This window comes from Gossypium raimondii, chromosome 3 (assembly GCF_025698545.1).
Source record: "Gossypium raimondii isolate GPD5lz chromosome 3, ASM2569854v1, whole genome shotgun sequence".
Classification (NCBI taxonomy): domain Eukaryota; kingdom Viridiplantae; phylum Streptophyta; class Magnoliopsida; order Malvales; family Malvaceae; genus Gossypium; species Gossypium raimondii.
This window is the reverse complement of record NC_068567.1, coordinates 1,208,934-1,234,844: the sequence shown is the minus strand read 5'-3', so window position 1 is coordinate 1,234,844 and position 25,911 is coordinate 1,208,934. Positions and strand designations below refer to the sequence as shown.

At 31.3% G+C, this 25,911-nt stretch overlaps 3 protein-coding genes across 3 annotated transcripts; 1 reads left to right on the top strand and 2 right to left on the bottom strand.

Moving 5' to 3' along the window:
* The first annotated feature begins 1,666 nt into the window (after window positions 1-1,666).
* LOC105796382 (RHOMBOID-like protein 13) lies at window positions 1,667-3,287 on the top strand. Its single transcript, XM_012626081.2, has one exon. It carries the CDS (start codon window positions 2,112-2,114, stop codon window positions 2,919-2,921), a length of 810 nt encoding a protein of 269 aa, XP_012481535.1. The 5' UTR covers window positions 1,667-2,111; the 3' UTR covers window positions 2,922-3,287.
* Window positions 3,288-13,815: 10,528 nt separating this feature from the next.
* On the bottom strand, window positions 13,816-15,261 carry LOC128039611 (uncharacterized). The gene is made up of 2 exons (XM_052627784.1): window positions 15,009-15,261; window positions 13,816-14,932 (listed from the first exon to the last, which is right to left on the bottom strand). Exons 1-2 carry the CDS (start codon window positions 15,066-15,068, stop codon window positions 14,534-14,536), a joined length of 459 nt encoding a protein of 152 aa, XP_052483744.1. The 5' UTR covers window positions 15,069-15,261; the 3' UTR covers window positions 13,816-14,533.
* Window positions 15,262-15,832: 571 nt separating this feature from the next.
* LOC105796381 (probable transcription factor PosF21) lies at window positions 15,833-20,284 on the bottom strand. Its single transcript, XM_012626080.2, has 4 exons — window positions 19,194-20,284; window positions 17,792-17,924; window positions 17,556-17,640; window positions 15,833-16,357 (listed from the first exon to the last, which is right to left on the bottom strand). Exons 1-4 carry the CDS (start codon window positions 19,823-19,825, stop codon window positions 16,047-16,049), a joined length of 1,161 nt encoding a protein of 386 aa, XP_012481534.1. The 5' UTR covers window positions 19,826-20,284; the 3' UTR covers window positions 15,833-16,046.
* Window positions 20,285-25,911: the final 5,627 nt, after the last annotated feature.

Sequence of the window (25,911 nt, the reverse complement as noted above, 5' to 3'; positions counted from 1 at the left end):
GAGAGAACAAAATTTATTTTATATTAGATAAATAAATTTAATTGAGTTATCTCGAATAATTTAATTTTATCTTAAATTGAATTGAGTTGGATGAGTCTTAAATATTAACTCAAAATTGAGTTCTTGTTTGAGATTTGTTTGGTTGAATTAAAAAATGCAATGATTATTACAAGAGGATGTTATTGTGAAAGTCTACTAGAAGTATTTTACCTAAAATTTCTATAGATCAGTCTTTTTTGTTAAAATTTTATTCAAATTATGATACTGTTGTAATTTGTCATTAATTTGTTCGTAATTTGGATAAATATTATATTTAATTGATTTACCCATAATTTCATCCGACCCATAAAAAATTATGTATTTTTAGCTATCATGTGGTTGAAAAGATATGTTAAGTTTGTATTTATTTTATCTACGAGAGTTAAAAAATACATTGATTTTCTTAGATGATTTTTTTACCAGTCGGATCTTTGAGTAAATCATTTGGATATGATATATTTTGTCCAAATGATCAATAACTTAACAATAAATTATAAGTGTCATTATTTGAATAAAATTTTAATGTACAAAGACTACTTTGGAACAATTTTTAGTTGGCCTAATAGTCAGGGTGTTCACCGCCCTAGATATGGTCTGGGTTTGAGTTGCTCTAGCCACTTTGTTATTAGAGCTTTACCCTCCTCTTATAATTCACCAAAAATAATTATAATTACCTTTGCTTAAAGAAAAAAAAATACATGCTACTAGTTCATTGCAATAAAAATATTTAATATGTTTTCTATTTTATAGAAATTAAAATGTGTCCCTATCAATCAACAATTAGCCTTAAGAAATGAAAATTTCCCATAAATCCAAATTTATGTAGTGATGTAAAGAGAAAAGAAAACTTTTTATATCAATATAAATTATATTTTAAAATTTTAATATTTTAAAATATTTTAAAACAAGTCAAATTATGATTTTGATCAATTTATTATTCTCAAATATGATATTTAATCCCTACATTTTTGAATAAATTAATCCTTGTATTTTAATTTGGCATAATTTAATTCTTCATATTATTATTTTTAGAAAAGCCAGTGGGAAATATAATAATTTAGTCGGTGTTCTTAAGGCAAAAAAAAACCAAAATAGTTAGTGTTAACTATCTAAACCAACTAGTAGCATTGAATTAATTTAGAAGACCAAATTGTATCAAATTAAAGTATAAGTATTAAATTTTAAATTTAATCATAATAGAGGACCAACAATTAAAATTTCACCTTTTAAAATAAATGAAAATTTCGGATTACCTCCTACCGATTATGAAAAAAAATCACCCAACCCAACCCGGTTAAGTTTTAATTTTGGATTTAGCTCTAGAACTATACATTTTTTTTTCATTTTGGTACCCAAAATTTTTTGTCCCACATTGATAACTAAATTATCATTTTCATCCCATTTTACCCAAAAAGAAAATTTGTCAATAATATGTCACATGGCACGTTCTTATTAAACATCAGTAATTTTTGGATAAAATGGGAAAAAAAACTTATAGTTAAGTACCAAAATGGAACAAAAAAAAGTTTAGATACCAAAATGAGAAAAAGAACATAGTTAAAGGATCAAATCTTAATATAAACCTTCAATTTTAACACTCTTTCGCGAGAGTCCCAGACACATTTATTAATCAAATTAAAAACATTGAATCATTTCCCTGATCTTCTATTGGTAAAGTACGAAAAGGAAAACCAGAAGCAAAATCTAGAAAGGCAACCAAAAAAAACTGAAATCGATTTACAAAATTACAATCAAAGCTCATAAAGTAAGATCCCAAATCCCCCTTCTTAAATTTCCTTTTAAATTTTCTCAATTTTCTCTTCTTCTTTTTTGCTTCAACCAGTTTATCCATCCACTCTGAAACCCCCCCAATTTCTCTTTTTTTTTTCTGTAATTAATTTATTAGTATTTGAAAATTTTTGGGTATTTTAGATCTGGGTTTTTCAGTTCATGCAAGATTTGGGTTTTTTTAATGAATTTTTTTGATGGGTTCTTGAATAGAAATTCTGGGTTTTGATCCATTGATTGAATAAAGTACAAAATTAGGAAGCTGAAACAATTTTCTTTTAGAAATGGGGAAGCCGTTGTTTTATGAGGTAATGGAGAAACCAGCAACAAGTTGTATAATAGGTATATGTACAACAATATGGTTTTACATACAAAAGAAGAACATTGGTTATCAACATGTTGGTGTAAGTTATGAAACCGCCATTGAAGGTCACTATTGGAGGTTAATTACTTCAGCTTTTTCACATATCAGTGTTATTCATCTTGTTTTCAATATGAGTGCACTTTGGAGTCTTGGTATTGTTGAACAATTAGATTATTTAGGTCTTGGAATAGCTTATTATCTACAATATACACTTGTTTTAGTCGTATTATCCGGTTTACTCGTATTAGGAATGTACCATATCTTGATTCAACGGTTTAAGATCGAGTATTTCCGGCGAGTTACCGCTGTTGGGTATTCTTGTGTTGTTTTCGGTTGGATGACAATTTTGTCCGTTAAGCAACCTTCGTCGAAATTGGATCTTTTCGGATTCGTTTCGCTTCCCATTAGTTTCGCGCCATTCGAGTCGCTGATTTTCACTTCGATTATCGTCCCGCAAGCGAGTTTTCTCGGTCATTTATCAGGAATCATAGTGGGGTATGCTATAGCTTGGGGTTTGATTCATGGGATGACTAATTATTGGGCTGTTTCGATGTTGGGATGGATTGTACTTATTTTTGTATTCAGTTTGAAACGGTCCGGTGCATACGATTTCAACTTCCTCGAAATCGAATCCGTTACGGATCCTTCTCTTCCTTCTGTTCGGTTTATGGGAAACAGTAGAACATTGCAGATGAGCTCGGTTCCCCTCGGAGGCATCGAAATAGCGTAGTTCATTCCGAAGGTGTTGCCATTATATGTACAATGTAGGTCCGGATCATTGTGTCATCCCTTAACAGCACTGCAGTTCAATGGTAATTCCGGAGTTGGAAAAACCGGGATATTCTTGATGATTCGATGTTTCTGATCAATTGCGTTCATCGGGTATGATCGGATAAGTTTTCAGGTCTGTTTTTGAACTTCCAAAAGATTTTTGCATAAATTTCTTTGTTGCTAAGGGTGGACTTCAATTTTACTGATAATTGTTCATCATTATTGTTATTTTACCATGTAGTTTATGATGATGAAAATTCAATTTCATATGACATTTATGTTTGAATATAACTTGAATAAATAAAAAAACATGTATTTCTCTGGATTTTATCTCTTTGATTCAGTTTGAATGTGGAGTTCTATTGGCCGTGTTATTCGAACTCGGGTGCGAGTCTTGACCATGGGTGTGATTAGATTCAGGGGCGAATCCAGAAATTTTTTATGGAGGCCAAAATAGAATAGTAAATTTTTTAGAGATTAAAACATAATTTTATAGTATATTAGTATATGATTATACAGGTTTTTAAAGGAATTAAAATTTTTAAAAAAAAATTTGAAGGTTAAAGTGTAATTTTATGGTAAAGTAATTTATAATTTAAATGGAACTATTAAGATCAATTTTTTCATTTAAGGAGCCAAGATGAAAGATCCTTCAAGGTTAGCAAATTATATCAATTTTTCATTTAAGGAATTAATGCTTGTTTACCATTCGTGTTTGACTTTTACATATTATAGCAAATTATATCAATTTAGTTCTCAATTTTGATTTGGCCATAATTTTAAAAATTTATCCTTAAAATTTACAATTTGATCTTAATTCTAAAAATATATATATATATATATATAAAATTATTTATCTAACTTTTGGGTAAAGTATCAAAATAGTCGTTTTTATTTACTTCAGGTTATATTTTAGTCACTTATATTTAAAATGTTACGTTCTCATCACCTATGTTAACGTGTTATAACATTTAAGTCATTGAGCCGTTAATTGTCATTAACGGTGTAACAGTTAGCTGACGTGGCACGTTAAATTTTCATTTCAAACAAAAATTTTAAGTTAAATTATACAATTGGTCCCTATATATATATTTTTTTGTTTTGAGCTAAAATCAAACCTAAAATTTTTGTTTGAAATTATGATTTAACATGCCACGTCAGCTTACTGTTACACTGTTAATGGAAATTAACGCTCAGTGGCTAAAATGTTATAACACGATAACATAAGTGACTAAAACATAACATTTCAAACATAAGAGACTAAAATGTAACCCGAGACAAACAAAAATTACTATTTTAATAATTTATCCTTAAATTTTATATTTATATTAATATTAACTATATAATTATATTAATTTAAAATAAAATAAAAATCCCACACCGCCGTTCCTCTCCGTCTTCCTCTCTGCTCCTTCTATAACTTCGGATTAAGTGATTTTCCACTGAGCTGCCGAGAAGAACAAACATAAGATTCTGAATTAACAAGTGGTCCAAAACCGGCTTAGTTGTCAACAGACAGGCCGACCTTACGTACTAAAAAGGGAATCGATCTCGATCATTGCCGATTACAGGAAATACAATCAACAACGCTTAACAAAATCGTTAATAAGCTTACCTCTGTGTAGAAAGTGCTTGAAGCATAGTGTGTAATTGGTATTTTATAGTATCAGATTAGCTGGAGTGTGTAAATTTCTTTTTGTATAGACGCTGCAACAAAGGAATCCGGTGGGGGAGGAGGGGAGGGACGGCGGTGTGACGGGGAGAGGGAGAAGAACGGGAGTGGGGGATTTTTATTTTATTTAATATTAGTATTAATATAAAATTTAAATTTATTATTATCTTTTTTTAAAATATTTATGTCCTTTTATATTTTTTTTTGAATTTTCTAGAATAGGATTAAATTGAGTTAATTTGTCAATTTTGAGGGTTATATTATTAAAATTATGACTAAATTGATGTAATATGTAAAAGTAGAGTGCTAAATTTATTATTATACTAATTTTTAACTACCACGTTAGCTTATCGTTTAATGGAATTGACCAAACTAATCGAATTACGTAACGTGAGTGTTTAAATTATAAAATTTTTATTTTTGATGAATATTTATGTAATTTATCCTTCCTATAAAATCAATTATGATGGTTTATTAACTATATTTGTAGATTTAAAATATCCTACCCTCAATTTATAATAAAATTTTTAACTCTAGTAATGTGATTAACAACTCTAGACTAGGGGTGAGTATTCAGTCGAGTTGAGTCAAAAAAATTCACGTTAGTCTAGTTGACAAATCCTATTTCAGCAACCAATCTCAAATTAAAATTTTTTCGAATCGAATAGAGTCAAAAAATTTCCAGTCGAGTTAACAAATTTTGTTATTTATACTCAATGTTGCGTTTACATAGATCGATTATTGAACTAGTAGACAAAGTACAAGATTATTTAACTACATAAACAATATAATGGTTTTGCCTTTTAACTTAATGGGTAAACAATTATCAAAACAACGTAGTTTTGCCTTATAAATTAATAGTTTTGACTTTTAACTTTAGAAAAGGTAAACATTTATCAAAACGATGTAGTTTTTTCTTTTTTTATTCAAATTTCGAATAACTCGAATTGTGTAATTCATATTCGAGTTAAACCGGAAAAATTAAAATTTTTTATTCGAGTTGGTTTGAATAACTCCATTAACTCAAATAACTCGAACTATTTAATTCAAAATTTAAATTTTTATCGAGTTTTTCGAATCAAATCGGAATTTGCTCACCCCTACTCCATACGACATTAAAATAAATAAATGAAACATGGTTATTAAATAATAATAATCTAAATATCATATTATAAAATTAAAAACAAAAAAAAACTCAGTATATTTTATTTTATTTTATTTTATACTCAGGATTTATAATTCGAACGAATGAATATCGAACCAACTTTCTATCTCGATTTATATAATCTAAATACCATATTATAAAATTAGAGATCCACTCAAATATCGAACGAACTTTCTATCTCGATTTATAATTCGACTCGATTTCATCCAATCATTAAAATAGATAATATATAGAAATCCTAATCGAATGAATTAACTTTATCGCCTATATAATCGAAATTAAGAATATTATCTTTAGCTTTTTCCGATATATAGGTATAAAAATAATTTTATATATAAATATTCTAATTTCCAATTTCGAAGAGGTAGTATTCCTAAGTCCATGGGATTCTATGTGATCAAGTCTTATCTATAATTTTTAAAATATTTTTTATATCGATATATATGGATATGTATTTAAGCTTTAGCTGTTGATTCATAATGTTGAACTCTAGTCCAGTTCCCTATGGTTATCAATTTCGTCCCTCAAGACAAGAAATTTTCATCCGTTTTCTTTTCCCAATCGTAAATGGAGAGTGTTTGCCTTCTAGTCCTTTAATCCAGGTTGATATTTATGGTGAAAACAAAGAGCCGTGGAATATTTTCGACAAAAATTCGAAAACCCCGTATTGGGTTTTCACTAAGTTGAAGAAGAAGAGCAGATTGAGAATCGATCGGACCGCCGGTTCGGGATGTTGGCTTGCTCGGAATACGAAAGAAGTTTATGACGACGGTGGTAAGCTTTTAGGGTATCATAAGTATTTCACTTTTAGTTGCAAAAACGATGAATGGATGAATCAGGATAATGGGCATTGGATCATGCATGAATTTTCTTTGAAACGGGAAGAGTCGAACGATTATGTTATTTGCGAGATCAGGAATAAAAATGCCGCTGATTTGGATTCGGATTCGAAATTGAACACGAAGAAGAGAAGAATCTTAAGTTCGGAAAAGAATCATGAAGAGATGAACCTACCTTCAAAGCCAAATGATGAAGAGATGGGGTTGATTTCGATATTCTCTGAGTCAGATCATAAAGATTTGAGTAGCGATGTTACTTTTGAGACCAGAACTAGGAATGATGGTTTGGATTTGAATTTAAACTTGAAGTTGAACGATGAAGATTTGAGACTTTACGTGAATCATGAAGATCCTAAGATCATAAATAAAGATGTTGCAGGTCGGAATCTAAATTTGAGTAAGTTGGAGTCAGATGATGAAGAGATAGAGTCAATTTCGAGATCTTCAAATCACGAAGATTTGAGCAGCGATGTTACTTTTGAGATCAGAAATAGGAACGATGATTTGGGTTTAAATTTGAATTTGAAGTCGAACGATGAAGATGGAAAAAAGCGTTATTTACGACAAAATGTAAGAATTAGTGACGATTCTCCTTTGTATATTTTCCCAAATTTTATCATTGAATCAAACAAGTTTGAAGAGGAAAATTTGTTCAAATCCATATATGAAAATCTATTCAAATCTGAAAATGGTTAATTTTTTGGGTTTGAAGTAGTTTATCTGTAGTTCATAGTTTGTAATTACCACGTTGAGAGGTTATTTCTAATTTTTATTAGAATGGCTTAAACTGTTATTTCCATTTTATTTTTTTAACAGAATTATTTAAAATTCTGTTATTATATTTATTATCAGTAAGTTAATTTATGATTTTTTTATTCAATCCTAATATTTATAGGAGTTGATCTTTTCTAATTCTTCTTCTTCTCATTATTATTATTATTAGGGCAAACTATAGAGTTAGTCATTTTTATTATTCTCAGATTACATTTTAGTCATTTATGTTTGAAATGTTATGTTTTAATCATTTACGTTATCAAAAGTGGTCACTCTACCATTAAGCTCCGTTACCTTTCTAATGGTGGTCGTACATGATAGTCCAAATGAGTTTTAATTACCAACTTAAAAATAGGGGCAAAATCACAGGGGCTGGTAGCGGCCCTGACCCCCATTAAAATGGAAAATTTTTTATTTAAGCTTTTTGAAATTTTAAAATTTAAAATTAGTAAAGGTAAAATTGTACTTTGGCCCCCCTTAAAAGTGATAAAAAATTGATTTAACCCTTTAAAAATTGATTTAATCTTGATTAAAAACTTATTTTCATCTCAACAATTGGACATCAAAGTTGGTATTAAAAACTCATTTGGACTGCCACGTAGGACTGTTGTTAGGGAGGTAATAGAGTTTAACGATAAAGTGACCACTTCGTAACAAAACGATAACGTAAGTGACTAAAATGTAATATTTCAAACATAAGTGACTAAAATGTAACATAAGACAAATAAAAGTGACTACTTTTATAGTTTACACTTATTGTTGTTGTTGTTGTTATCGACATAGGTAAATCAAAATAGTAATCTTGTTTGAAACCCTAAATTCAAAACCAAAGTTGATTTTGGGGTCTTCTTTAAATGATAAGGAGATTTAAATCTTATATCTAAAATTTTAAATCCAAAGCCAAATCATGAAGAGATGGAATCGATTTCGATATTCACTAATTCAATTCACAATGATTTGAGCAGAGATGTTACTTTTTATAGCAGAAATCAAAATGATGATTTGGATTTGAATTTAAGTTTGAAGTCGAAAGATGAATATATAAGATTTTATCTCAATCATGAAGATTCGAACAATCACTATATCTGCAAGGTCATAAATAAAGATGTTGTAGGTTGGAATCTAAATTCGAGTAATTTGGACTTTGGAGTCCAACAACGAAGAGATGGGAATTGATTTCAGAGTTTGATTACCGCATTTGGTTCTGTTACTAACTTCTTAATGGATTCAACTCGTTCTGCTATATTTTGATTTGAGATCCCGATCGAAAATCTTTGTGATCTTCGAAGATGGGAACCCGCAGGACTTCGATCCGTCGAAGCTTCCGAGGGCCCGGCGGCCGAAGAATCTACAGATGAAGGTTCGGAATATGCTTCCGATGAGTATACGTTGCAAGACATGCGAGACATTCTAAGGGATCCGAATGCATAGGTTTTATTTCAAATGCACCAATTGCTTTGCTGAGATGACGACAAAGACTGATCCACAAAATAAAAATTATGTTGTTGAATCGGGTCCAACAAGAAATTTTGAACCTTGGCGTGCTGAAGATGAGGAAGTGGAGAGAGAGAGAGAGAAACAGAAGAAAATCTCAAAGAATGGGGGATGCGATGAAATCTTTGGAGAACCGAACGTTGGATTCGAAAAGAGAGATAGACATCCTTGCTGCACTTGATAAGATGAAATCTAGGAAGTCCAGACATGCTACGGTGAGCGTAGATTCAATGCTGGACGCCTTGCAACGCACTGCTGCAGAAAAGGTAAGATACTTCGTGGTAGTCCAAATCTGAACTCTGATGTTAGTAAGATAGTCTTCTTGAATCATGCTTAATGAATGCAAGTTCTCTTAAATCTGAACTCTGATATTATAATCTTTATGAATGCTCGCATACTTGCTGTGAGAGGGAGATGAGTATGCAGACATACAAACATGGATTGGAGTGATAAGTAGGACTCACGTTGCTTAGCATGCTTATATATTTCTTCTCTTTTCTGACTACTGCTTACAGGAAAAGAAACTAGAAGAAGAAGATGAAGCCCTCATTAAATCGATTTTCCAGGGTAGAATTGGTGTATTGCTTTTATTATCACCACTTGTGATTGCTCTTTGTTCTAGGCGGCCATGTTTCTAACATTGATGTCATCTTTAATGCAGAAACCAAAGGAATTTGTTCCAAGGATTTCAGATGATGTTTTCATCTATGATGAGGATTTGAACTGTTTATCGAATGGCTTAAACAGGAGAAAGGTGTCAGAAGAATCTTCAAGTGACCCTGCTCGATTCAAGTCGTCGGTTGTGAAGAAGAAACCAAAGAAATAAATACAGGAGAGCCAACTTATTTTCCTGATTATTTTGGATTATGACATGGAAGCTCAAACCTTCAACTTAGCTAGATACAGAGATGCTAGCTCCTTTTCCCAATTACGATAAACTAAGTTACTATTTTTATTTTCAAGGGAATCCGATTGGTGAACTCATCAAGTTTTAGCTCCTAGAAATCAGAAATAGCTTTTCCATTCATATTTGTGCTGGTTAGACCTCTTCATTGTTTAGGTTACTTCTCTAGTCTTGAAGGTCTATTTGAAATTTTAAAGGTTTTGGGCAAATATATTAAGCCTAAAAAATGGGCTTGAAAAAAAAATTAGACCCGTTTAAAATATAGATCGGGCTTGAGTTTAAATATTCAATGCTTGAATCCGGTCTGACCTAACCCGTTTTAAGTTTATGTTACTTTATATTTTTTTATATCTTGTGTAATTTAGAACACATCAAAAAAATAAACTTATACTAAATATATAATACTAGTCTATTTACATTAAAATAATGTTAAGATGACTATACAAAATTTTCAATAAATAAAAATGTATAAAAATATTAAATATTAATATAATATAATATAAATATATTTTTTAAAAATTTAAAAAGTAATATGGATGGACCTAAAATAGGCTTGGGTTAATCTTTTATAAATATAGGAGGATTTTGACAAAATTTTAAGTTTAGATTTTGGATTGGACCAGACTTGGACAAGTATAAAATATAATAATATTATGTTTAGGCCTAATTCAAACTCAACCCGACTTGACCCATGAGCACCTCTAGTGCTGATACTCTCCGGTCATCATTAAGGCCTTCTAGTTTACTACTCCATCATATAAAAGCAAAATTATAAGACTTTACATGAAGAAAAAATTTTAACCCTAGGATTTGAATTTTAGTTGTTTTATCACTGACCTATGTGAAGCATGTCCAGATATCTCGCATCAAAGAGACTTCCTCTATGACCTTTAAGTAACATCACCTTTATACGAGGAGAAACTTAGCTTTTATCGACTAAAATATTAAATTTTTAAATATTTTAACCAACATGATAATCTACATGTACTCCATACTTATTTCTGGAAATTTTTATAATTTTGATTTTTTAAAATATTTTTATAATTTTAAATTACTTGTTAATGTGACATATAAAACAAATAGTATCATATCGACTTTAAGTACAAAAGAATTGCCACCTGAGTTTGCTATGTTAATATTATTAAAAGTATTATGCTACATTTGGTTGAAGTATTATTTTTTCACATGTTTTAGACCGTGGTTAATTATAAACTAGTTCCCAATTGATAGTTTTAATCACTTACATGATTTGTTTGTAGCAAAGAAAATGAAAATTTTCGTTTATTTTAAAGATATCTTATTTTTTTACAAGAGTTTTTACTCATTTTTCTAATTTATGCGTTGAAATTTCTACTAATTGTTCTTTATTTTATGTCTAAATATTTTAAAACACATGTTAAACATGTTTTTACTCGCTTATTATACTAGTAACCAAACAAAGCATTAATGTTTTAGTCAATATTTTCATTAAAAATAATTTTAACTCTTTTGAAAGGTCAATGACCAAATTTAGCTCAAAAAGAATAAAACTAAATTGATAAAAGAAATAATTTAAAAGGATTAAATTAAAACTTAAGAATCTTAAAGGGGTTGAATATAATTTTATATTACACTTTTATTTGGTGAAATAAAACAAAACTAACAATTAATTACAAGAAACATTATGAAATAACACATTTTTAACTCTATCTTTTTCTAGGATTTCTTCAATCTCCCTTATAGGACAATCAAGGATTTGCATATCTTCCTTTTGTTCAAAAGCCAATTTGGCTAAAGCATTCGCCACGTTGTTCTATTCTCTAGATATATGTCTTACAAGTCAGTGGTCTTCCTGATATAAAAGATGTTGGATCCTCCTAATTAGTAGAATTCGAGATGGTCAATGCATTGTCCTAAATCAATTTAACTACCTCTAAATTATCAGTAATTTAGATTATAACCTTGTCATGGCCTCTTCTTTGAACTATTTTGAGGCCATCCAGAATGCCTCATAGTTCAGCGTTTTCCCAAATAGTGATTATATCCAAGGATCCACTCCCCATTTTCATCCCGCACTATACCCCAACAGTAGCTAGGTTAGAACTCGACGAAACAACTTCATCAGTATTTAGGAAAACCCAATTCACTGCTTTTGGTTTCTCAACCCTAGTTCCTGGCAGCAAATGGAATCATCTCTAGACACCATAGAGTATTGTTTGGCGCAAGTATCTAAAACTTCGACAATCTCGCTCAGATTCCACGTTAAACCTTAAAAGAAAAAGAGATTGCAGTTCTTCCAAATACGCCAAAATAGGAGTCCAAAACGACAGGCCCAATTGACTCCTCCCGCATGCACTTTCGAACAGTCCTGCATATTAGAAACTAGCTAATCATGAAAATTATCCGAAAAAAAATGTTCTTTGTTGGTTTACCGCTACGACGTTTAGCCAGACATCCTTAGCCACTGAACAATATCTAAGCACGTGTAAAACGTCTTCCGAACCATGGCCACAAATGGGACATAAAGGGTCAGCTCCAATCCCTCTTCTAACTCTTTCGGTATTTGTAAGGTGTCGTTATTTTAGAGCAGTCCAAATGAAGAAACGAACTTTGAGATCCTGGGTATTTCCATGCCATTTTCCATTTATTTTCTCTTGAATTCCAAGAATCTTCTTTTAACATCCTGTAAGCACTTTTGACCGAAAAGCCACATGTAGTTGTATGGCACCATGAAATCCTATCTGGACCCCCTGAAAGATGCGGTAGAGGGACACTCACAATACATCGTATAATGTCAGACGATATCCATCCACGTAAAAGTTCAAGATTCCATGAGCCTTCCTCTTTAATCATATCCTTAAGAAAGCAATTTGAAACAAAATTATCTGAGACAAGTATATGATTAATCAAGGGTCCTATACTTGGAAATATCCAAGGATCCTTCTAGCATCTAATGTTGTTTCCATCACCCCTATAATCAGATTGTCTCATAAGAGAGGCCAAACTTTTGAGATAGCCTTCCAAAGGAACGAACTGCGGCCTCGTGCAATATTTTTCAGCATACTCTCCTTCATCCCATATTTTGAACAGATTACACGAACCCATAAAGCATCAGTAGTTGCCACAATATTATATCCAAGTTTCATCAGAAAAGCAGTATTTTGGTCACGTAGTTGCCTCATTCGAGGCCCTCCGCAATCTCTTAGTTAACATATCGAGTCTCATCCCACTAAGGGCATCTTCTTCTTGCCATCGGAAGAACCCCAAATGAATTTCCTAACCATGCTTTCAATCTCTTCAAAGATTTTTGCAAGAACCCTTAATGATTGCGTAAAATAGCTAGGGATAGACAAGAGAACCGATTGAGCCAAAGGTAACCCGACCAACAAAGGATAGCTTTCTAGCATCCCAACTTTTTGCAAACTTCTTTCACAACGAAGTATAAGGTGATATTAGTTATTCTTTGGTGAAAAAGAGGAATTCCCATATAGTAACCAAGATTTTGCACCCGTTGAAAGCTGAACGAGTTACTGATATTTCTGTTGTAGCCTCATCCACTCCGTTTGAAAAGAAAATATTAGTCTTCTGAGCATTGATTCTATGACATGAAAACTCACAAAATTGTGCTAAAATCCTAATAAAGATTCTGTCGTGCTTCAAATCTGATTTGCAAAGGATGACAAGATCCTCAACAAAAAAAAGATGAGAAAGGGTAGGTCATGATCTGGACAAACGTATAGGACCCCACTCCCCAACTGAAATAGCATTATGTATACCGTGACCAGGCCATTTCATGCATAATAGAAAAAGGGTAAATTACACCCATAGTCACTTTTGTTTACTTCAGGTTACGTTTTAGTCACTTATGTTTGAAATGTTACGTTTTAGTCACTTATGTTATCGTGTTGCAATATTTTAGTCATTGAGCCATTAATTGTCGTTAACAGTATAACGGTAAGCTAATGTGGCGCATTAAATCATCATTTCAAACAAAAAAAATTAGGTTAAATTATACAATTGGTCCCTATATTTTTTTCATTTTGAGCAATTTAATTTTTTCTTTTATGTTCTTTTAACTTTCTTTCTTTTTTTCATTATTTTCCTTTCTCTTCTTCTTCTCCCTCTATTTTCCTACCTTCTCCATTTCTTTCAACATATCAGGAAGTCGAATTGGCAGTGAAGAAAAAAGCATGGTATGGGTTTATGGGTTTTGGTTATACGCAATGATGGTTTTCGACTTATTTCTTCACTGCCAATTCGGCTTCTTGATATGTTAAAAGAAATGGAGAAGGTAAGAAAATAGAGGGAGAAACAAAAGATAATGGAAAATAAAGAAAAAAATTAAAGAACATAAAAAAAATTAAATTGATCAAAATGAAAAAATATGGGGATCGATAAAATTTTTGTTTGAAATGATGATTTAACGTGCCACGTCAACTTACTGTTACACTGTTAGCGACAATTAATAGCTCAGTGACTAAAATATTACAACACGATAACATAAGTGACAAAAACGTAACATTTCAAACATAAGTGACTAAAATGTAACCTAAGGTAAACAAAAGTGGCCATGGGTGTAATTTACCCATAGAAAAAAGATAGGGAGAAAGTAGACAACTCTATCGAATCCCTCTGACCGGCCGGAATTTATTAGACGGGACTCCATATTCTACAAAACCTGCAAGGTAGAGTTAGTAATAGCAGATAATATAACATTTCTAAGATAATCCGGGATACTTGCCGCCTATAATGAAACATCGATGAAATCCCATAGATCATACGCTTGTTTTAGGTCGATTTTGATCGCCATCCACTTCCTTTTATTTTTGCTTCGCATAGATTGAGTTGCCTCTTGCGTGACGACAATGTTGTCAGTGATATTCCTTCTGGCAATAAATCCAGTCTGCTCATGAGCTATAAGTTTGGGGAAAATAAGCTTGAAGCGATTAGCTATTGTCTTTATAACAAGCTTATAAAGAACCGTGCAAAGGCTTATAGAACAGAGCTGTGTAAAGCTCTCAGAATTTGAAATCTTAGGGAAAAGAACGATCAGGATGTTATTTAAATTCGAATCCATAGTACCATTAGCGAAAATTGTTTTAACCCATTCGCAAACTACTCCCGCTACCGTACTGCATTGTTTCTGGAAAAAAAAGCATTGAAGTCATCACTAATGTCAAAAAAAACATCCCTTATTTTCTCATCAATAATTGATTTACCCAAAAATTCGGTATGAACAAGATCAAGCTGGAGGAAGGCATTAGGGGCAAACTTCCCATGAGATGATCAGGATTTTCTCCATACAAATTTTTGAAAAAGCTAATCGCCTCAGATTGAAGTGTCTCCAGGTCTTAAATCCACTCACCATTAGAATTACGAATCGCAAAAACTCGGTTGTTTTTATCTTTTTTAAAGAGCATGACTATTTTGTATTACGATCTCCCAAACTTAACCAGTCACACATCGCCTTTTGTATTATTTGCGATTAGTGTAAAAATAACATTGGTGGTAAAATTAGATATTATAATAATATTGTAGCGTGAGATAAAAATTAAGCTAAACACATCGCACCGTCCATTCAAACTCACTAAAGAGCAAAGGCCCTACGTGGTACTTTAGCTTTATGTATGTGAAAAACTAAAAAAAACATGACAAATACCCAAAAGTACCATAAAAATCCTTATATTAGGAGTAAAATCGCATCTTTCCTTTGCTATTCAAAAAAATGGATAAATTAATTCTTGTAAGCAAATTCAAAAAGCAAATTGATTATTTTGTTTACAATTTCATTATTTTTTATTGTTAAAAATTTATCACTGTAAGTCAAAATTGAGTTTTTTATAATAAAAAAATACCGCTTTACTCTTTAATCTGATGTATAAGAACAAATTTACCCATCTTTTTTAGTAAAAGGAACAAAATGCAAGCCTCCGTGGTACTTTTGCCCAAATACCCATATCAGACGCATTCAAATCCACGTAACAGGACACACAACAAGCTGAGCAACAAAAATGGGGCACAAAACAGATCAAAAATCGGACAATTTCGGAAACAGTAAAACTATACCGGATAATATTATATATAAATCTTAGTTCAGTCTCCACCTACATGTAAATATAACAACCTAGAAATAAAGTTTATATGAAAAAAGGCCTAGAGAGATAAAGAGATGTGAAACAACAAATATGGAAGGGAACATATGCCCTATCTATAAAAAGGAACCCAAAATACCAAGTCTTATAGGGGCATCTAACCCATCAATCCTTTGATGCTGTCAAGCTGACATCCGATGAAGCATCTTTGTGGTTAGGGGTTGGCACGGGACCTCTAACTCCCATGTCCCCCGTTTGATGTTGCAGCTGGAATGGATGCGGCTGTTTCTGGGATTGGATTTGAAGTTGCTGGAACTGCTGCGCGGTTAGCAGAGTATGCATAGCTTGATTATTGGGGTAGTATTGTTGATTAGTTCCATAAGACGCATAATTCATCATCGGTCCACCGTTTGGTATAGATTGGCCGGTCAGTACTTTCAGATGCTGGATTTCATCTTTCAGCGCTTCGTTTAATGCTACCAAACAACGAAAAGAAAGAGAATCATGAATATGAGCGATAATTAAAGCAGTTCAAACATAAATCCCATGTTTATGGTAGTAGAACAAGAGGCATTTATATTCATAACTTGTATACAAAACCACATAAAAAACTACTCACTACATCATAATAACTGATACATAAACCAAAAGTGGAAAAACTACATCATGCACCACCCGTGTACATCGGAATAGTAAATACTGTCTCTGTGCATGGAAAGGAATCTGAGGTACAGTTGAGTAAAACACATATTATCAAAAGCTAGGGGTATTACTTGTAATCTACTCAGGCTTCACTCGATAAACATTTTACTCTCTTATCAAACTCGAATTGCTAGAGCTCGAGCTCAACTCCACAAAGATTGAATATTCAGAACCTATATCAGCCATGTTATAGAGATCTTACTTCGATATGCAAGTGCAAAAATATAATTGAAACTGGTTTCACCTAAACATGCTACATTTAGTGCAATTAGGAGTCCAACAAAGGTTATAGTATATACTATCTGCTTCCAACTGAAGTCAAAGGGTCATACAGCCATTCAAAATAAATACCTACTTTTTCTCTCAAATTCGATACATATCCATATCGTTACTAGCACATTGTCACAAATAAAGTAATAAAAGCCAAATTAATCAATAGCAAGCAGGATTTTTTAGTCTAGCCAAGAAAGAATAGCCTTAAAATGCGACCAGTGTGACCCTATACACACACGTCCATACCAATGATTACATAATCTCAAATCTTGGCAATAAGTAGCAGAAGTACATAAAAGCGTTTAAAAAGGTGCAGTGGAAAGAATGAAAAACACAATTGTTTACAAACAACAACAACAACAATTGCTTACTCGTGGTTGTCATCAATAATGAACCTCGTCGTGTTATAAGAGATAAAATAAAGCGCCTCAATTCAATAAACTAAATAACAATTTAAGCATATATTGAAACATCTCTCCAAGAGTCTTGTTTATTGTATTATTAAAACTAAAAATGTCCATTCAACCAGATTCTCACATGTAAAATGTTCACATCATCATGAAATAGCATATTGTCCCATGATATTTTTTTCCATCAAGATGAGGAGGACTACACAAAAAAGGTATACGGAAAGATGCAATAAAGCAAACATATTGGTATTTGGTATTTAAAATTAACAAGTTCTCAAGAGGTGCCCACCATCTTGCAAATGAACCTGCTGCTCCATTGTTGTCAAACGCAGTTTCAACTCATTGTTTTCAGCAGTCAGAGTACCGGTGTCTCTCTGTTAATAGTTACCAGATAAAGAGTTATATGAAACATTAGATCTAAATAAGTTAAAAGAACACAAAATCATAATATATATCTGAAGGTACAATATATATAACAGCATTTGGCACACAATCAAGGAGAGGGTGTGGAGCTTATGAAACCACCTGTAACAGAGACAGCTGGGCATTGAGTGATGTTGCTTCAGTTTGCAACGTCTGAACTTTCCTTTCGAGTTCAGCTATATATCGCATCTTTCTTTCCTTTGACCTAGCAGCAGACTGCCTATTTGCCCAGATCCTGTTTTTTAAAAGAAAAAAGAAGGTGGCATCAAATTGGAAAAAAAAAATCAGGGTAACAACAATCATCCCTGTTGTGGAAAAGATAAGTCTAATACAAAGGGGAAGATTCTTTTAAGGAGAAGGGAAGAAGAGGGGACAGAGGAGGTTACCAAGAGATGCGAACAAGGGAAGATAAAAAAGCCAACAATAACTTAGGCAACTGCCCTAGTTTCAAGCTAGCTTCAAGTTAAAACCTAGTTAAGTAGTCTCTGAGCCATGGCATCTTTATGAAGATGGCCTTGCCATGACAGTGAAAGGCTTAATGCTGGGAATTGAGCTAAAAAAAGAGTAACAACATCACTTAATGCTGGACTTTAAACTAACATGTGGAGCAAATTGGAGAAGACTTAATGCTAGGATTTAAGCTAACAACAAATTAACATCATGTGGAGCACGTTATGAAAGGCTTAATGCAAGACTTTAAGTTAACAACAAACTAATGACACGCGGAGCACATCAGAAGGTTTAATGCTGGGATTTAAGCAAACAACAAATTAACATCACGTGGAACTCGTTACAAAAGGCCTAAGGCTGGACTTTAAGCTAACAGCAAATTAACATCACATGGAACACGTTACAAAAGGCTTAAGGCTGGACTTTAAGCTAACGGCAAATTAACCTCACGTGGAGCACGTTACAAAAGGCTTAAGGCTGGACTTTAAGCTAACAACAAATTAATATCACGTGGAACATGTCATGAAAGGCTTAATGCTGGACTTTAAGCTAACAAGAAATTAACAACACGTGGAGCACATTGCGAACATTTAATGCAGGGATTTAAGCTAACAACAAATTAACATCACATGGAACTCGTTGCGAAAGGCTTAATGCTGGTATTTAAGCTAACAACAAATTAACATCACATGGAACTCAATACAAAAGGCTTAATGCTGGGATTTAAGCTAACGACAAATTATTACCTTGAGCAAGTAGAACAATTCTTTCACTAACACATACCACACTGATATAACTTCAGCCATGAGTTAGATCACACTTCCATCCCAAAATATAATCACCAAACTCATAAAACAGAATTGTGTCGTCATTAAAACAAATATCATAGTAAAAAAAGTAAAAATCCCTACCTCCTTAAACAGCAATCCTTCCTTCTAAAGCATGAATCTTTTAACTAAATTCATAATTAAAAAAGCTAACAATATATTCCAATTCAATCAACTGAGTATACATATAAGAAATTGTAATGAAAGAAAAAAAAAAAAAGAGATACCTCTTAGCACGCTTGGGATCAATAATAGCAAGCTCAGCAAGCTTAGTAGCAGACAGAGCTTTCTTAGCCTCAGCAGGTGAAACTTCCTCCGAACCGGACATAAGCATTTCCGGCTTAATACTGGTCGACCCATCCATCGACTGGCTATGTTGGTGCCTAACCCTCGGTTTCTCCGAAGACCCAACAGTAACACTCTGGTTCTCACCATTCATCCCAGTCCATGCAGCAGCAGCCATATGAGCAGTTGCCGGAGCAGCGGCGGGGGCTGACGACTCACCAACCTGAAAAGTCGATGTTGCAGAAGAAGAATTGAACTTATCCATATCAATGAACATAGAGAACATATCCTCCTCCGTATCATCAGAGTACGACGGTCCATCAGCCGCCCCAACAACACCGAGATCACTATCAAAGCTAATATCATCAGGAAGAGTAAGGATTTCAGAATGAGCACGGCGATGACCCAAGTTCTTTGGTGGATTATCAGGCATTTTGCTAATATCCTGACTAAAACGATTCGCATCAGAACTTTGACCAAAACATCCAGTTGAGTTCAAAACATTCCCGACGGCCGCAAACCCAGTATACCGACCAGACGGCGGTGGCAAGCCTGGGGATTTGTCCTTCTCCATTTTCTCAGGAAAATTCCAAAAGAAACCCCTAAATCTCTATTTTTTTTTGGAACTAAAACCCAAGCAGAAACAAAAACCCTAAGAAAAGCAAAGATCTGAAACTAGAAAAAGAAGAAGAAGAAAAAAAAAAAGAGGTGTACTGAAAACAAATGGGAAACGATAAATAAAAAGAAAATTACTGAAACTCGAACTGAGAATTTGGTGAAGAAAAATGGAAAACAAAAAACAACAACAGCAGTAGTTTAAATAGCCGGAAAATGATGGAGTTTCTCAGGGACTTGAAAATCTAGCGCTAGATTTTTTAAAAAAATTAAATTAAAATGAGAATAAATGGAAATAAATCAAAAAATTCCATATAAGGAAGGAAATTGGGAGGAATTAATGATGAAATAGTTTTTTTTTTTTAATTAAAAGTGAAACGGAATCGAAAACAAGGATATGATTTCACATGGTGGGAAAAGGGCCAAACAGAGAAAAAGGGAAAATTAATACATAAAATTTTATATGTAATAAGAGATCTACAACATTATATTTTACTCCTTTTATTTCCAGGTATAATTTAAAATTAGTCCCTGTACATTCTAAACTTTTCAAATTTAAATTAAATCTTACGTAATAATTATTTTAAATATAGGGCTTTAATTTTAAATCTTACTTTTAATATTTAAATATAACGCACTCAAATTTAACAAATATTTTATTAATAGTGTTACCGATTGGATTTTAATTTTTAAATTAGGCAAGTAAAAGGACAAAATTATTAAAAATAAAAATAGAAATTTAAATTTCAAATGTTTTAATAGTGATATAATATAACCTATTTGTGCCATTTTGTTTTCTTTGATGTGATGGTAAGTAACATCGTAATCTACTTGAGTTTAACTCGAAAAATCTAAATTTAATATGATCGATGATCTTTTTAATTAAACTCCATAATTGATTCGTCAAACTAAAATCTTAAATCTAATATTAATTTAACAACAATTTTATTAATGGTGTTTTTGTTAGACGTTAGTTTCTAAATCAGGCAAGTAAAATGACTAAAGTAAAATGACTAAATTCTCAAAAATAGAAGCAGGTGAACTAATTAAACTTATTTTCGGGTTTTTTTTTCTTTGAAGTAAAAGCAAGTAAGATTGCAATCTATGGGAATTTAATTCGATAAATTCAAATCTAATTTGATCATTGTCGATTCCAATTTGGAAAAATAATTCAAATGTTTAATATGATCGATGACCGTTGTCTAATTAGATCCAAGTAGCTCGATTTAATATGACCGTTGATTGTTGTCTAATTAGATTAAGTAGTTGAACTTGTCGAACTAAAATCTAGATCGTAATACTTAATTAACTCAAAATACATAGTCGGTTTCTATTTTTGGCGTAGTGATAAATTTTACATTTTTGTCAATTAAATCTTATTTTTTAGCTAAATTTAACCGTTAACATTTCAAAAGAGATAATTTTTTTATGAATACGAGACTAGAACGTTAAATTTGAATGATGTTCGCATGCTAATCTTATATATCACATCAATAAATAATTTAAAATTATTAAAATATTAAAATATCCAAAAAATATAAAGTTCATAAAATTTTAAAAAATGAAGTACACGTGGATTGCCATGTAGGTTGCTATGTTTAGAAATTTAATTTTTAGTCAATATTTAAAAAAAATCGACTATTTTATAAGGATTATGGTCAAATTTGTCTCTTTTTTTTTAAGTTGAAGGTCAAATTTAGCTAAAAATTGAATAACGACCAAATTGACAAAAAATATAAATATTAAGAACTAAATTTGTCATTACACCTTTTTTATTGTATACTATTTTGAATGAAAGTCAAATTTGCTTAACAGATGGATTTAATTGAACAAGCTTGAATTTTGGAAGTAAAATTCAATAAATGACATAAATATGGGTTAAAATATTAATTTCTCAAAAATTGGGACAATTAATAAAGAAATAAAAATTTAACAATAATTGACGTTACATTAATATTTAAGTAATTAATGCACAACAATTAATTACAAACTATTTTAGTTAATTATTAGGAAATTAAAACAAGCTTTAAATATGGCATGAAAATCATAATTATAACTATTTTTAGTTAATTATTACTAAATAATGACTCACTTTCCTTTTAAAATCAAGTGCATAAATGAATGCCATAAATGGAATTTCAATATGAAATCTTGTGTTCACATTGGAAGGATTTAAAATTCCTTAAAAGGTTCAAAAGGGTGAAATTGGCATATAAATAAATTAAGAATATATATATATATATACATACATACATACATGATTATAAAGAAAAAATGACCTTAGAAGATAGACGAGGGAAGAGAAGCAAAGAAAGACCATGGAATCGAAAATCTTGGTTATTCAATTTGTAATTTTTTTCGATTTAGTCATTAAATTGTAAAAGTATTATGGAAGCCTTTATACTAAGAATTGGATTGTGTTTCGCTCCTTCAATTAAGAAATGATCAAAGTAGTCCATGTATGTTAGATCAAAGAGCAAATTGATCATTTTGTTCAAAATTTTATCTATTTCTATTGTTAAAAATCGGTTCTTGTATGTTGACATGAGGTATACATGATAGTGGTGAAACTAGAGGGGCTGGTAGGGGTCAATGGCAAAGCTAGAAACTTTTTTTGGGGAGGCCGGAATTAAATTGTATATTTTTTCGATAGTAAAAATGTAATTTTTATCATTTTAATAGCCTATATCTTTACAATTTTTAAAGGGTTAAATTAATTTTTTATCATTTTTTGAGGGGCAAATTGTAATTTTACCATTACTAATTTAAATTTTTATAAATTATAAAGGGCCTAAATTTAAATTTTACCATTTTAGGGGGTGCTATGGCAGTGGCCCGGTCCCCCCTAAAATGGAAAATTTTCCATTTAGACCCTTTTATAATTTATAAGATTTCAAATTAAAAATGGTAAAATTACACTTAGGCCCCCTAAAAATGATAAAATTTGGTTTAATCTTTTAAAATTATAAAGATATAGGCTATTAAAATAACAAAATTATATTTTTACTATCGTAAAAATATACATTTTAATTCCGATCTCCCAAAAAAAATTTCTTGCTTCACCCTTGATACATGACACGCTACGTGTAACTGTTTGGTTATTTCGTCAGCTACATTATTTTTTAACAATAGAAATGGATTAAATTTTTAATTAAACTAACTAGTTTGCTCTTTGATTTAACATACAAAGACTAATTTGCTTATATTTTAAGTAAATGGAGCAAAATGCAACCTGACTCATGGTGCAAGGGTCTCTATAGTACTTTTACCGTCACTAAACTTTTCAAAATTAAAATTTTAGTCACTCTTCTAGTAGTTGCTGCTAGGTGAGTGACAAAAGGCTAACGTGTGTGTTTTCTTATTGGTCTAATAACAAATTTAACCCTCTAATGTTTACACATTCGATTAATTTGATCCTAAATATAAAACAATTCAACAAATTTAGCCCTCAATATTTATGAAAATTTTCATTTTAATTCAAATTCTAAAAATTCAATAAATTTAATTCTTAACATTTACAAAATAAAAATTTTTATTTTTAAAGTTTTTGTAAATGTTGAGGGCTAAATTTTATTTTTAGCACCTAAAGTATCGTTTCCTTATGGGTTTTGGTCTAAATTTTTAACAGGGTTTAAAAAATTCTTGGCTATTTTAGCCAATCAAATAGCACAATGTGACATTTTGTAAATATTGAGGGCTAAATTTATTGAATTTTTAGAATCTAAACTAGAATGACAAATTTTGTAAACTTTGAGGGCCAAATTTGTCAGATTTTTTATATTTAATATCAAATTGATAAAATGTGTAAACATTAAATGGCTAATTTTTAGAATCTCGAAAAGTTTAGTGATTAAATCAAAAAATTAATAATTGAATGACCAAAATAGAAGGAAGTCAATAATTGAGTGATCAAAATGAAACTAATGTCAGCTTTCCGTCACTCATTTAACTACAAGAGTTTTATGTTTTGCTTTTGTGTTAATATTTTCAAAGTTTAAAATATTATAATCTTATTAAAATAATTTAAATAATTTTGTAAGTGTTAGTATTTTGTGTATATTTTGGCAAATTGGTTTTATTATATTTTTCATTTTGCATATTATTTCTTTTAAATTTCATTAAAATCAAGCAATCAACACAAATATTCATGGAAAATACAATGTGAAACATTTTGACTAAATTATGGAAAAAGCCCTTCAACTTTACCATTTAATTTAAACAAGCCCTTAATACTTAAATCAATTCAATAACAAGAAAAACCACATAACCCAAAACAAAAACCTTAACATAAAACACAGTGAAAAGTATTAAATCAATGAAGGACCAAAAATCCAAAAAATAAAGAACCCAGACTAAGAAAATAATTAGAAAATTAAACAACATAAAATAATTTCCTCCATATAAATTTTAACTTTTTTTTATAAAATTTGAGTATCTGGTCCCGTAATTTGATTTATTTAACATTTCAACCAAATTTGTTCATCGTCATAAATTTCAACTTATCTAAGTAAAATTTCAAGAGTTTGAGTCTTTGATGTCAATAAACTGATTTATTTGCAAAAAAAAAAAACTTTTATATAAGGAAATTTAAACTAATATAAAGTTATTGACCTTTTCCTAATTCAATAACAATAAAAAGATCATCATGGCGAGAGGCTTTCTCGATATATCCATGGCCGTTCGTTAAACGAGTTAATAGACGTTGGGATAAGCTTAAGAAATGGTTCAACAATCTCGGAGGCTGAGGCTACACTTAGAAAGGGTGCATGGGTATTCGTTATCAAATCATTACAAGTACTTTTAAAAATCAAATTGTCACTTTCAACTCGACTTCTCTATTGCTTTTATGACGATCAAGAATTGCAGGAAGAAAAGAACTCGAAGGCGACTTCTGGTTGGGAATTATAAGTGGTTACTCTTTCTATCACCATTTGGTTAATGTTTACTTGATACCGTTAAGTCAGGTTATTGCCTCTGACTTAATTGTCGAGATGACATACATTACTTGGGAAATAACCTGACTTAACGGTAACGAGTAAACATTAACCGAATGGTGATAAAAATAGTAATCACCTATAATTCCCAACTAGCTACCAGAAACCGTCATTGGGTTCTTTTTGTTCGGCAATTTTTAACTGTCATGAAAGCAATGAGGAAGTCGAGTTGAAAGTGACAATTTGATTTTTAGAAGTGTTTGTAATTATTCGATATCGGATTCCGATGCACCCCTTTTAAGTGTAGCCTCAACCTCCGAGATTGTTCAACCATTTCTTAAGCTTATCCCAATGTCTAGTAACTCGTTTAACGAGCAACCAAGGATAAATCGAGAAAGCCTCTCGCCATGATGATCTTGTTATTGTTATTGAATTAGGAAAAGATCAATAACTTTATATTAGACATGTCAATTTCCTTATATAATTTTTATTTATTTTTTTGCAAATAAATAAGTTTATCGGCATCAAAGACTCAAACTCTTGAAATTTTGATTGAATTATATGGAGACCTAAATCCCTAACCATGTAATTCTTCTTCCCTCGACAAACAATTCCAAAACCTTAAAACCTAAAATTTGGAAAATAGGTTATCATTTAACAAGGTAAGGGTATTTAAAATTATATTGGATAAACTGTACTAGTAGTCATCTAACTATTAATAAATTTCTTTTTCGCTCACTTAATTATGAAAAATTATAAAATAATGATCTAACTATTAATAAGTTTTTTTTTTGGTCATCCAACTATTTAATTAAAAAATGGGCTAAAACATGTGACGGAAGTCGAATTCAACTGCCAATTTAAACAAAAAAAAATCATAAGTATCAATTTGAACATTGAAACTAATTTAAGGTATCAAGAGATGTATTTACCCTTAGAAAAGCTATGTTATTTAAATAGACGTATGGCAGTATTCTTTTTTAATCTGAGGTCGGATTCTGGGCACTTTTCTATTAAAGTTACGCTTAAGCTCAAATTGGTTTGAGTACAGAAGCATTCAAATGAATACGACTTATTCCGACCCCAACCCCGACGAGTTCCCTAGAAACGA